The 13804-nt window shown below is 35.2% G+C and overlaps 1 protein-coding gene across 1 annotated transcript; it reads right to left on the reverse strand.

Annotated features, from left to right (window-relative positions):
• Positions 1-5520: 5520 nt before the first annotated feature.
• Positions 5521-13582, reverse strand: chic1 (cysteine-rich hydrophobic domain 1). Its single transcript, NM_001201463.1, is given in 6 exon segments — positions 5521-6774; positions 9627-9686; positions 10075-10131; positions 10496-10651; positions 11470-11524; positions 13415-13582. Coding segments are annotated over 6 exon segments (522 nt in total). The 5' UTR covers positions 13558-13582; the 3' UTR covers positions 5521-6723.
• Between the last annotated feature and the right edge of the window lie 222 nt (positions 13583-13804).

Consider the following 13804-nt stretch of genomic DNA (forward strand, 5'->3'; position numbering starts at 1 on the left):
TTTGTTTACATCTTCTTTTAAAATGATAAAAACACGCAATTCTGGAAGAAATGCCAATCTCTATTTCAAGAGGCTGATTCAGAGTTAAGGCATTTTCATTTTGTGTCTGAAAGCAGTTACTCATATTCGGAACCTTTCTCGTTTGCCTTCTTAGCGTGGTTCATTTGGCATATGTGAATCCAGCAATCCAGCTCGGATCCACGCCAAATCAATCGGTCCGTGATCACCGGAATGAGGTGGTCTCGGCTCGACTGAAACAAACTCTGAAGCAGATCAATTGTAGTGAGAAAGCAAAACACTCCAACGAACTAATGAACCAGGCTATATCACAGTGCATCATGTCTATGTAATTGCCGTATATACAGCTAAATAAGGAGATAATGACGGGATGCCATTACTCCTACCGGTAATTGTGTTTCATGTCGAATACGAAAGTAAAAGCAAGCTGAAACTTTACAGAGTACTATTTACCTGTTAGAAAAATTGACAGTTATTACTATCTCATAACATTTACATATTTTAATCTTATAATATTTTGTATTAGACCTATTGTTTTGTTCATTTCTGCACTGACATCTCGAAAGAAAGACCAACAGCTTCAGAATCTGACTGTGGTCTCGGTTCATCTGTTTTCTCTCTATAATTTAAGCCAATAATGCATAATTCTTGCCAGTGTTTTTTTTAAACAGATTGATTAATTCAATAGATAGATTTTTACAAAACTTGACAACTGAAAGATGATGTCTATGGGTGTCAAAATTAAAGTGCACCTTTTCACTTATAATGTCTTATTGCTTATCATCATAAATTAAAACACCAACTTGACAGCTGAGTGGAATCTGTGGGACTCTGAAATAACCCCAAAACTCTGACCAATGTGAGGAGAGTTTACTCGCACATGACTTGTTTTAACTATTTTGGTCTGTTTAGAAACTGTGCCGTGTGAAAACAACCACACCAAGAACAAAAATAACCATTGTACTATATTTGATGCATGTTTCAGAACAAAACAATTGATTTACAGCTGGGAAAGCACCCTAGCAATAAGACTTGAGGGAAACTTTAACCAAAAAATTAAATTTGCTCAGCATTTACTTATTCTCAAATATGATTATGAACCTTTAAGTGTTTCTTTTCCCTGATAAATACAAAAAGCAGATATTTAAAGAATGCTGAAATGGGTAACCATTGACCTCCATAGGTGGAAAAACAAATACAATAGAAGTCAATAACTCCACATGGCACGTCAAAATCAAAAATCAAAATCTCGATTAATTGAACATCTTGAACTGGATTATGATTAATGAAGGATTTTTTTTATTATTATTGTTTTGGCCTCATACACTGTAAAAAATGAAAACTTAAACAAATTACTTCAACTTGTTACAATTAAATTAAGTTTGTCCTTCTTAATTCATGACAGTTTTCACTAATAAACCAAGTATGTTCTTTTAGCTGTAACAAATTTTAGTAATTTATTTAAGAGAACAAGAATGGAAGAGAACACACAGTACAGTACAAATCATTTCCTTCCCATGATAATATAATACTAATACTAATAGTGCTTTTATTACAGTACAAATAATTTCCTTATGTTAATATAATAACAATAATGCTTTAATGTTTTGTTGTAAGTACAAGTATTGTTCGCTATTAATGATGAATTACTTGTTACACTACACGAACAATTTATTACTGAAAACTATCATTAATTAGGTTTGTCAAACTTAATTTGTTTAATTGTAACAAGTCAAAGTAATTTGTTTAAGTTTTCACTTATTACGGTGTAGTTCACTTACAGGTTTTGTACAGTAAATATGCTCACATTGCATGTGAGAGATTTTTGAATGGTGCATTACTGGATTTTGAAGTAATTAAAGGAAACACACACTCTACTATCTATGATTATTTATTGAGCATCAGCGCTGAACAACTGAAATTAAAACACACATTGCCTAAAACCAACAGAAGGGTTCGTGAATGGGTCATTCTTGAGGTTGAGGGCTTAACACAACGGAGTCACGTGACCACACGTGGTAGCTAAACTAATAATTTAGACTGATTGTAGGTTCTGAATGTCAGTTTTGATTACTTTTTAATGAATCACCCAGCCCTAGGTGAACTATCCCTTTAATGTAAACAAAACCAAACCAAACCAAACATACAGTATTGTGTAATAAGATTATTGGTGCCACAATTTTAACTTCCACCTCTCAAAATGTAACCCTTAATTGTGCTAGGATTCAAATTTGCTAACTTCAATGACACTGAACATATTTATAACAATGTATTTGATAATCAAAGGTCTTGCAATAATCCCCGTAACCATGAGCGCCCTATAAAGGTTAACCATCGCCAACATCCCAAACTTTTGTCATCATTGTCACCCAGTTCAAGGTTAATCCACACAAGAGACATTTTCTTCACATGCAATATGACTTTAAAGCATTTCCAGCCCTCTTTTGCTTTGCAGTTTACTATCAGCTGTTTTTAAGTCAGCCAGTACTGATTTTTGGCTAAAAATATGGGTACAGCTCTGTTTTATGATTTCCAAAATCTTTATATTCCATTCTGTTTTATTGTACAGTGCATGAGATCAAAATCTCATCTGCCAGGACCTCAGTATGTGGCATCAACATTTTAACCCTGTTTGTATTTTCAAGAGCTAATACTAAAGGCCCATATTTCACTCCACTTCCAAATCATGGAGTACAGTCCCAGTGGGATTCCCAGGCAATAAGAGCGGCTTTGCCACAGCATGTGAGCAGTTTGAAGGGCGAGCGGGACACGTGCTGTCACACAGGGGACCTGTGGAGGATGTAAATCAGCCCTGCGCAGTTTGAATTTAAGCCTTGAACTATGAACCAAGGATTAAATGGTTTTAAATCCTGCTGACAGGGTGAAGGAATGCAATGGTTTACCAGCTGTGAAAAAAACATTAGCATTAATGATGTGTGTGTTAGTGTTCATTGTTCAGTTTGAAGTGAGATGTCATTTATTGTGGCATTATGTTGATTAACTTGAATCTGGAAATGTGCTAAAGCCAGCCCCTGTTGAAATTGTAGAAAGAAACGTGCTTGGGTGTCAGAATGACATTTTTCATAGATGTAAAAAATAATATGGTAATGGAAATTCACTCGTCTTTAACGTGGCTTTGAGTTACTTTTTTTTTTCAAACTGGATAGAAGTTATTTAGAAGAATGTTGGAAACTGGACAGACTTTCATAGTAGAAAAAATACTTAGAGGTTATAGGCTACAAATTTGATACTTGCTTTAAAACAGTGTTCAACAAAAGAAGAAACAGTGAGTGAATAGTCACAGAATTCCTGTTTTTAGGTGATCTATTCTGTATTACTACATATATTTCAAATGCATTTGAACCCTCTCATTATTGGAGATTATTATGAAATTTCATATTCTTTCATTGGCCACTTTCTTCATTGTGTCCTAGCCTGCCCTCTACAGGATGTAGGAAGATCAACGTTGTAAAATTATTTTCCCCTTGTTAAATTAGAAGTCAAAACCTTCAAATACCCCGAGCACAAGTGTACATGAACATGTTTCTTTCCTCATATGCAGTTGTTTGTATCTGAATGGCTCATGCTGAGATAGGTTTCTTCACACCCCCACTGTATGTAAACAAGTGGCTCGTTTCTTTCAGCCCAGAATCCGAATGTAACTGATGAATCCCCAGTAAATTAAACTGATCTTTCCATCTCTAATTTATTATTACAAAGATCTAAAGTGCTGCTTTTAACAACTTTTAATGTAATCTTCTTTATAAGTCTTAATAGCATTTTATTTGTTTTGTTTTAATATACAGTTTAAAATGAAGCATTATTAGTAAATCGTTCTTACAAATAAACAAAAAAATTTTTTTTTTGTTTTTTTTTACAAATTATGTCTAGCTCTATTTTTTAGGTGTTTATACACTTATAACACTAGATATAACATGTCTTAATTTGGTGTTCATCAATTTACCAAAACATTTGGGTACACAAAAATGAAAAGCTTGAGCTAAAATTTTTGTGAAAAAAAACAATCACATTTTAATTAAAACTTATAGGTTTAAATTACATGCAAAATACTATTTAAAATTGTGAATTGACTTCAAAAAAGTGATTCAAGTGATTTTTATCAGGTCTGTAGCCGGGGGGGGGGGGGGGGGGGGGGGGGGGGGGTTCTGGTGATTCAAAACCCCACTCCTCAATGACAAAGGGCCAGAATTTGTACCATACATGAACTCATTTGTTCTATTTTGTCTGCTACACCTTCATAAATTCTGAAAATAAACCATTGGAAAATACTCTAAGTGGAATCCTCTGTTGACCGTCACACCAGTGTGACTTCAGCTAATCGGCTTTGTTCAATGCAAACTATTGTTTTTCATCAGTCCGACATCCAGCTGCACAAGAAAACATAAATCAGATGTAGCCTAAGTGGTCATGTTTTGCTAAAGTATTGTTTTTACAGTAGCTTTGGTACATTTTCAGATCACAATTCAAATTTGCAAAACAGTAAGTGCATTTCTCAAATCAATGCATTTAAATAGCAATCCCCCATGGATTACTAGCAAAAGCCAGTTTTAAAATCATTAGTTCATCTCTCAAAACTACCTTTCTGTTTCAATGAACAAGTCAGTGCCATCGGAATAAGTTCTTGTGTGTGGATAAGACAGTCAAATTACTTAGTCGTGTTGTCAATATGTGTACTCTGTTTGGGTGTAAACTATAAAATTTGTTTTGGGTTTTTTGCTGTTTAAGACTATTTAACAGAGACCAAAACAATACATTTTGACCAACATGACATAAGCAACTGATAATGTAGAAAACATCAGAGAATTCCAAATCATTTGCATGAATATACAAAAGTATTTGCAACAGAGAAATGAGAAACTGCTTTTCTGATGTGCACAAATGACACCATCATGTGAAGATTGAACAGGGACTTTTGAGAATTACAGCTCTGATCTGATGAATGGACCAAAGCGACTGAGAAAAACTAACTGTTTTCTATGTATTTTCAAGAGAAGCTTTAAAATCCTGAAACTCTTTTAATGTTGTTTTTCAACAGATTCTACTGATGTAAGATGTACTAAATTGATATATTAAAAATAAGTATTTATTCATATTTCTTTATTCTAAATCTAGAGAAAATGTTTTGGCACATCGAAAAGTGTGGTTATGATGACCATCCGACAAGCTAATCCAGCTAAAAATAGTGCTTAAAATGTCATGAAAATGCAACATTTAAATTTCTTAATTAAAAAGAAAATGAGGCATACAACTGCAAAAAAGGTCCGCATTTTGAGAAAAAAGAACCACCCCTTACACCAGGCCGGCTACAGGCCTGTGATGAGTTTTTATAGACACATTTTTGTAAATATCTTCTGTAAATCATGTTTTAAAAACTTCATTGTAATACTTAAACCACCATTCATATCAGACCAATATATACTGTGTGGTCATTTAAAAATATGGGCATGTGTATATATACAGATCTGTATAAAAAGACAGCTGTTCAAAAACATCAAAATCAGGAATTTATTGAAGCTTTCCATAGGATTAGGTAGGGACAAACATTTACAGATACTTTACTAGAACCAGCACTGAGAGCAGATTCCTTTCTCTCCGTTAGATTGCAGAAACCATCTACAGAGGCACTGGACTAATGCAGTCTTCACTACAGCATATATGGAGAAAACAGGTACAGAAAACACATTTAAACCTTTACAGTCACACCGCTGTGCCTGCAGGTCCACAGCGCCCAAAAAACAATGAAGCTGTACTGAGAGAACAAACAAAACATGATAAAAACAAAATACAGGGTACAACTTATGTTTACCTGTTGTGAAATGAATGACACATTACTCGTGGTAACAAATTTAGCTTGATTGGCAAATGTTTAAACACACCGCTTATGACATTGTCAAGCAATATCCAAAACCCCCAAGGACAGTTTGCTCATCCTCGTGTGCTCAAGTGCAATTTTCAGCCCTAACTCCAGTGGCATCTTGTACATACATTTTATGGCTTACTGGGTAAACAGGTCCATAGAAACTGTAAAGTTACAGAAACAAACTATGCTACAGTAACATCTTGGCGAAAAGAACAAACAAACTAATAATCAGCTAAATTACATAATGTAAACATGGCATACCGCACTGTACATCCTGTCCACAATATTTACAAGTCTGTTTGTTGACTTCCCCGTGTAGCAGACAATCGCAAAAGTGCCCGAAGATCGTACTTTTCTTTATGTCCGCCACAAAGCTCTCCGAACAGTAAAACACGACACGCTTTTGACTTTACACACGTCTGATTATTAAAAAAAAAAAAGGTTGTCCTTTAGCGTAAGGCAAATTCACACCGTATGGTGCCTTGATCGTAACAACAATACCATAATATAGTATATGGGGAGGACTTGATGGCTCTTTGGGGTAAATGCACTTTTAAACAGTGTCAAAGTTCACTTTCTGTCCATCAACCTTTTAACATGTAATAAAACATCTCGAGTGCAACACAGGAACTTTTCTACTACATCTGGAAATGTGCAAAATCTGCTCTAAAGCAAAGTGACAGTGTTGCGAATTCTACTGTACAAGGTACTGGGAGAAAAGGGGTCTTGTAGAAACCCAACCAAGACCCTCAATCCGACATTTATATATATACAAGGCACTAAGGAGAGGAATGAAGGGTCTTCCACAAGGATCCTGCAGTCCTTTAGTCAGGTCTGAATATAGGATATTTTGGTAGGAACTCTATAAGAATAACCTGCAGACATAGAGGGAAACAAATCACTGTAAACAATGTTTAAAAACACACCAGCAGAGTTATTGAAAATGTAAAAGAAAAGGAAAAGTATGTTGATGTTTATTCAGAAGCTTAGCTTGCTACTTTAGCTTTTAAAGGGATCAATACTCAAATCACTTGATCTAAATCTGCTTTAGCTTTTTTATTCTGTTGTACACAAAGGGAGATCTACTGAAGAATGTTGGGGAAAAAAAGCCAATGACTTTCCAGCATTCTTCAGAATCTCTTTATTAATCTCTTTATTGAGTCGAGTGAGAGAAAATTGAGGAAATTTTATTATATACACAATCTTCCTTTAAATAATATTTTTGATCTCTCTTTTTAAAATTGTATTTAGGAATAAAACAAGCAGAGGAAAAGTTAATAATAAAGAACAAAGCAGTTGCCATATGCGTTACAAAATCAAGTCACAACTTGAAGCACAATCACATTGACAGTCCATTTTTGCCAATACTTGTACTTTTTTGAATCAGGTTTTAGGTTACAGGGTTTCTAAGACTTTTTAAGACCATTATGAATGTTATTGTAGACTTGTACATGTCGACATGCTGTTTTTTTCTAATAGAAAATTTGGTGGATTATTTGTGATTCAATGAACTTTTACCTCATTGAGTATACATAGACACAATAAAATTAAGACTGGCTTAAAATGATTTAAGACCTACAAGTCAACATTTCAGTGAATTTAAGATTTTTTTAAGGCTTAAAATTTTGTTAATAAAATTTAATACATAAAGACTTTTTAGGACCCCGCGGACACCCTGGGTTAAACGTTGGTCTCTCCATCAGTGTATTTCCTTTATAATCTCTATCCATGATTATATCCATCCTTGTTGGAGGATCAACCTAAAACCATTTTCGAGTTTTGCTACTTTCTGCTACTTACCAAATGTATTTAAATTAAGTATTAGTCAATAGTTGGGACAGTTTCTGGTATTTTCCCATGGTATCATGTAATAAATGTAGTTCTATTCTTTAAAAAATGTGCAAATGATTAGCCGTTGAGGTTTCACAATGTCTCCAACAAGAGTCCAAACTTTCAATACCTGTACGTCATGCAGACAGTTGAGGAGTTATAAAGAACCTCATCAGATTTTTTCATCCAAACTCTCTCCGAGCTCTTGAGTTTGTGGTTTTTGCATGTGACACACATAACTGTCCAGTCTCCTAGTTATTTTCTGGTCTGACTCTGATTTTTGTTTAATGTAATTTGATGAATACATTTTGCTATGCATTCATATCATTTAGAGACAAGTTATTTTTGTTTTCATCTTTTATGTATGCTTCTGAAAATACTGTGATCAAATTATAATCATCCTTAAATTTATTTGTACATTTTTTATTTAAAAAATCTCTAACTTGGAAATATCCTGCTTGTCCAGGCCAAATGTATCTGATAGGGTCTGATAACCTTTAGAGGTTACTGAACTGAATGATGTGATTCCTCTCTAAACCTACTGCTGAAATCTCTTATTCAGTGTACAAGGTTGAAAATCTAGATAAAATGCTATCCAGCTTAATATCCCGATGTTTCTCTAATTGTAATTTATTTAATGTACTAAACCATAACTTCAGTGAAACACTGTCCAAGTTTTCAATCTACTTTAATACATTTCTGCTTGATTTTTATTACAAAGTAATGATTGTAAAGGTGTATCTATCTGTGTAGTTTCTAGTGTTTTTCATTTAGACTCATAACTTTGTATACAACAACGTAGTAAAGGTTTTAGTTGTGCAGCAAAAAAATAATCCTGAAGACATGGGAGAGCTTTCCCACCATTTTCTTTCCTCAACTGCAGTGTCTTGAACTATCCTACAGGTAGGTCTTCTACTACTTCAGATGAACCCTGAAAGCACCCCGTCCCATTCATGAAATTATTTTTGTGGTACTTTCATGCAAAGATTAGAAAAGATAAAGTAACGGTGATACCACATTCATTTTTAAAGGTTAGGGTTTTCAAAGCAATTTCTAAGTAAGCTACCCACCACTGATCCATAGCACACAACAAAAAGCCTGGAAGAGTCCGAAGTGGAATCTTTAAAAAGAGTTTACCCAAAAATGGGAAGTCTGTGGAGAAATGTGTTCTACCTCGGGCCCGAGTGTGTCAATGACAGTCTGGAGCATCAGCTTCCTGCTGTTTCACAAACTCAAGCAAGAGCTGACCATTTATCTTTACAACTTTATATATACACCATACACACACGCACACACATACACAAACACTTTGCAGCATCCAAGATAAGCACAGCTATTTATATTAGTTCCATTTTCACAAACAAAACAGACATTCTTCCTCCCTATTGTAAATAGCAGATGCCATTGTTTGACAGGAAGCTCATGCTCCAGTCTGTGGTCAATTAAATGTATTCATTCATTAGTTTTTTTTGGCTTAGCCCTTAATCAAGGGTCACCACAGTGGAATGAACCACCAACTTATCCAGCATGTTTTACGCAGCAGAATTTACACACATACACTATGGCCAGTTTAGTTTATTCAGTTCACCTATAGCACATTTCTTTGGACTGTGGGGGAAACCGGAACACCTGGAGGAAACCCATGTGAACACGGGGAGAACATGCAAACTCCATTTAGAAATGCCAGATGACCCAGCCGGGGCTTGAACCAGCGACCTTCTTGATGTGAGGCGATCGTGCTACCCACTGCGCCACCATGTTAATGCACCAACATGCTAATGAGATCGTCTCAAAAGATTTCAAATGATTGTTGCGCGATTTTCTTTTAAATGGTTTTGTTGCAATAAAATATTTTATATCTGAGAAATGGCTTTGAAATATAATGGCCATTACTTACATATTCCATCATGTTGTTGCTCTCACATTTTCTCTTGCTGAGTTTCCAGTGCAGGCCCAGCTGATGGCGAGACACACGGGTTAGACAAAGATCACTTCAGATGCTCAGACACACATTACACACAAGGGTTAGTGGAGGTCAAGCGGTGGCCAGTGCTTCGAGAACTTTCCTTTACATGCCTGCGCCGCTACTGGTTGTCAATCAAAGCTTCGAGACACAACAAAACCAACGTGGCTTTTTTAACTGCTGACCTTTCCAGAGTCTGGTCAGAATATCAATACATCAGTCCCAAGCAGCCACGAGGGCAACAGGCATTTGACGGGGTCAAATGTTAGCAGCCATTTTAATGACTGTTATCCACCACACACCGAGGCTTAAGCACCTCTTAACATGGCAGCTAAATTGGAGATGGGCTGTTTTCCTTATCTTTACGTCGGGTTCATCTTACCTTGTGATATAATTTGTTGTTTTCCCATTCTAACAATTTCTGAATGGATCTTCGTGTCTGAAAGACAAGGAAATATAAAGAAATAACACATTACACACAAATGTAGTCGCATACACACTCAGGATTTTATGTTGACGGTCCTGTCAAACACGAGGTTTAACAAATGCCAATAAAACTCCCAGGGCATGGAGACTTCAGAGGCATTTATGGACCGAAGCTTGTAGTTAAGCACCTTGTTAGCTGCACGTCATGGCCAATGACTGTAAAATCAGCACCTCTCTGAAGCATATCACTCAACAAGCCATGACTTCTGACAACTATCAATTTTACACACAGTTAATAAGCGGATGCAGTTTGCTACTGGTGTTTATCCCTAAGTGTTTAAATGGGGCAGTAAGTGATGTGTGGTAACAGGACTCACTCTTTTGTTGAGACATATGACCGGCCACAGACTGCAGCCCACCGTACAGCAACAGCACAGGCAGCCGCAGAGCAGCCATTTCACATTGACCGGCAGGTTCTTCTTCAAGCATGCGTTTACTCGATTGATGCTTGTCTTGAACTCTTCTGGAGCAACCTAAAGTGGAAGTCATTAAAAAACTCTTTGTGGATTGAGAATTTATTAAACAAAGAAGGTAAATAATTGTAAAAAGTAACAATAATGCATCATTTTTACAGAAGAATTAAACGCTCTATTTAAAACAATCAACTTTCATATTTGCAGATGCTCTCTGAAGATTGCACACTTGCAACTGGTCAACCCAGAGCTCTCAGGGCAAAGGGAGGACAAAAAGATGAGATAAGCCCGTGGCCTGTGGCTGCGGCGTCTAAACAACCTGAATGGCTGCTCATTCCTCTCTGGGTATGTACGCCATAAAACCAGGGTCGTAATCTTTTATGACAGGATGCAAAGGTCTCTTTGCAAACAGCAAAAGAACTCGGAATAAAGCCCAGCAGGCCTGATCTGCACCCTTCAGTCATCATAATCCTGACCTCATCCATCACATGTCACCCTGGGTCACAATACTGGAGCTCCGCTTTATTGCCCCGCACTTCCCTCGGCCTGCTCTTCCCCCTGCAGCCTTTTTGTATTTCTGCGTCCGACCCAGGAAGCTTCCCATTCTTGTGAACGGCACAGCCTTTCTTTCATTATTTTGTCACCAAGATCTGTGTCCTCCCAGTGCCCACCGAAGCTCTGAACGGTTTACTTATTGACAGATCCTGTGGTATGGCTGGATTAAAAATATTTAAGAGAGCTCATCGGGGGATTCCGCATTCATCACAAGCACATACTGTGGTGAATTATGATGTGAGGGTAAAGGTCAATGGGGACAGATATTTTATTCACACCAGTCAGTATGATTTATTTCATAGTTGTGAGTTAGAGATCATTACCTTTCCTGTCAGAACCGAAGGAAACTCTGTGTCGAATTTATTGCTTAGTCCGAACCTGCAAACAGATTTTTGAAAAAAGGTTACGATTTTGGTGCACAGGTATAGTGCATTTCTGGCACATATGACATCCTAATTTGATAAATAATAATATAATATAGCGCATTTTATATAATATATTTATATATATATATATATATATATATATATATATATATATATATATATATATATATATATATATATATATATATATATATACACACACACACACACACATACATACATACATACAGTGATCACTGCTCAGCATAACTGAAAACACCCCATTTTGAAAATTTCTCAGTAAAGAGTAAATTTTTTTTTAACAGCTTTATTAAACAGGTATATTTATTAAAAATATAGTAGTAACCAAACATATTTAGAAATTGAAAAATACAATTAAATTCAAGCTAAATATTGCTAAAAAAATTACAACCTACACAATTTCAACAATCCTTTTTTCATTTGTATTTAACATTTTTCTATAACACATAAATATAAATGTAAATATTCTTAAAAATAATTGATTTTAAAGCAAATTATGTTGAGCATTTTTAATTATAATCCTAATTTATCTATAATTCTAACACAGTATGTCAAAATTCTGACTTTTCATTTCATACTTTAATTTTGTGATTTATAAAGCATATATTCATAATTACTAATAATAATATATTAACTAATAATTATAATTAAATACTAAGAATGTTTACAATTACTTCAATGAAAACTGAGAAAAATCATGTAATTTGCAAGCTCATTTTCATGATAATGTTGCTTTAGGGGCCTAAAAAAGCAAACTTTAAAACATGTGATTTAAAGTGTGAGTTTTGACAACCGATACCTCATTATCTTTGTAAAATCAAACAAAAATAAGCAAATTTGCAAAAAATATATACAAAATGCAGGTTTTATTACAATGTGAAATAACGTTTGTTTGCCTGGCATGAATAATTTAGCATTATTATTTTTTGTGGATAATCCGGAATTAAATTATTTTGACAATGTTGTCAGTGGGGAATGTAAAACATTTCAAAAGCACAATGGATAAACATTAAAACTGATTTAAAAAGTAAAAATGAGTAAATGTTAACCTTTTATCCATTTAACCTTCTTAGATTTTTGTCAAATCTAAGATCACAATATTGAGAGATGTCAAAAGCATGATTTGTACTTATGAGTAATGGTTATACAAACAAAGCAATAACAGAAAAAATAAGTTAATTTTATTTAGATGTGTAATGTCATAAAAGACAACAAGCTGGAAAGTAACACAGAGTGAAAAAGTTACATTTCCTAATATTGAACTGTCAGTTAACATAAAATACACATAACTGTGATGACTGAAATATATATATATATATATATATATATATATATATATATATATATATATATATATATATATATATATATATATATATATAATTCTATGGAGTAGTGTTTAACCTACAAACATCATGCTGATTACCTTATTAAGTAAAATAACAAAAACTGATTTTGATGCACCAACTCCTAAAATACTTTCATTACTGACAGTTGCAAGGGCTGTTCAGTAAAGCTACTGCATTTAAACTTTTATCTGTCATGTTAACCTCGGCATATGTACAGTACCCCTCAAGTTAACATTAAAGCGAAGCTCTTAATGAGTTTGAGTGTGGTTACGGGGCAGTCTTTATCCACGGACAGCAATAAAACCATAAATCTCTGGGCTAACAACACGGCTTCGGGTATGGAGGGCTGATTCTTCCGCTTAAAATCACTGTCAGGATACAGCTGGAGTAACTCGGCCTACGTGTATTTTGATACCACAACTTAGCGACAAAAACATGCAGTGAGCTTAGCATGAAGGCTACAAACACAGACTAGAGCTAACAGTGCACTACAGACGCATTATTACGCTTACACGGTGATGTGACCAGCCCCTCGCATGACCACGGGCTCGGGACAGTATCGGACGAGATGTTCCTCACTCACAATCCTCTCATCTTCTTCTTCTAACTCATAAATGGTATCAAAGTCCGCCATGTTGGGGAGTAGGACGCTCATGACGTCTCTGGCACAGCGCCGATGACATCATCACACCAGTGCTGGACCCGAGCGTCATAGCAGCGCAAAAAATCCTGAATGATGGGATGAGGTGCAGTGAGAAAATGCTGAAAAAGTTGAAACGAGATTATTTGGCTTGTTTAGTTAGGCTACCTTCAATAATTTTACATTAATGTGATTTTTACCATTAAACAACATAGCTTATTAAAGTCAAAATTCACTGTATAGAAAATAAAACACAGCCTAC

Source organism: Danio rerio, chromosome 14 (assembly GCF_049306965.1).
Source record: "Danio rerio strain Tuebingen ecotype United States chromosome 14, GRCz12tu, whole genome shotgun sequence".
Taxonomy (NCBI): Eukaryota; Metazoa; Chordata; class Actinopteri; order Cypriniformes; family Danionidae; genus Danio; species Danio rerio.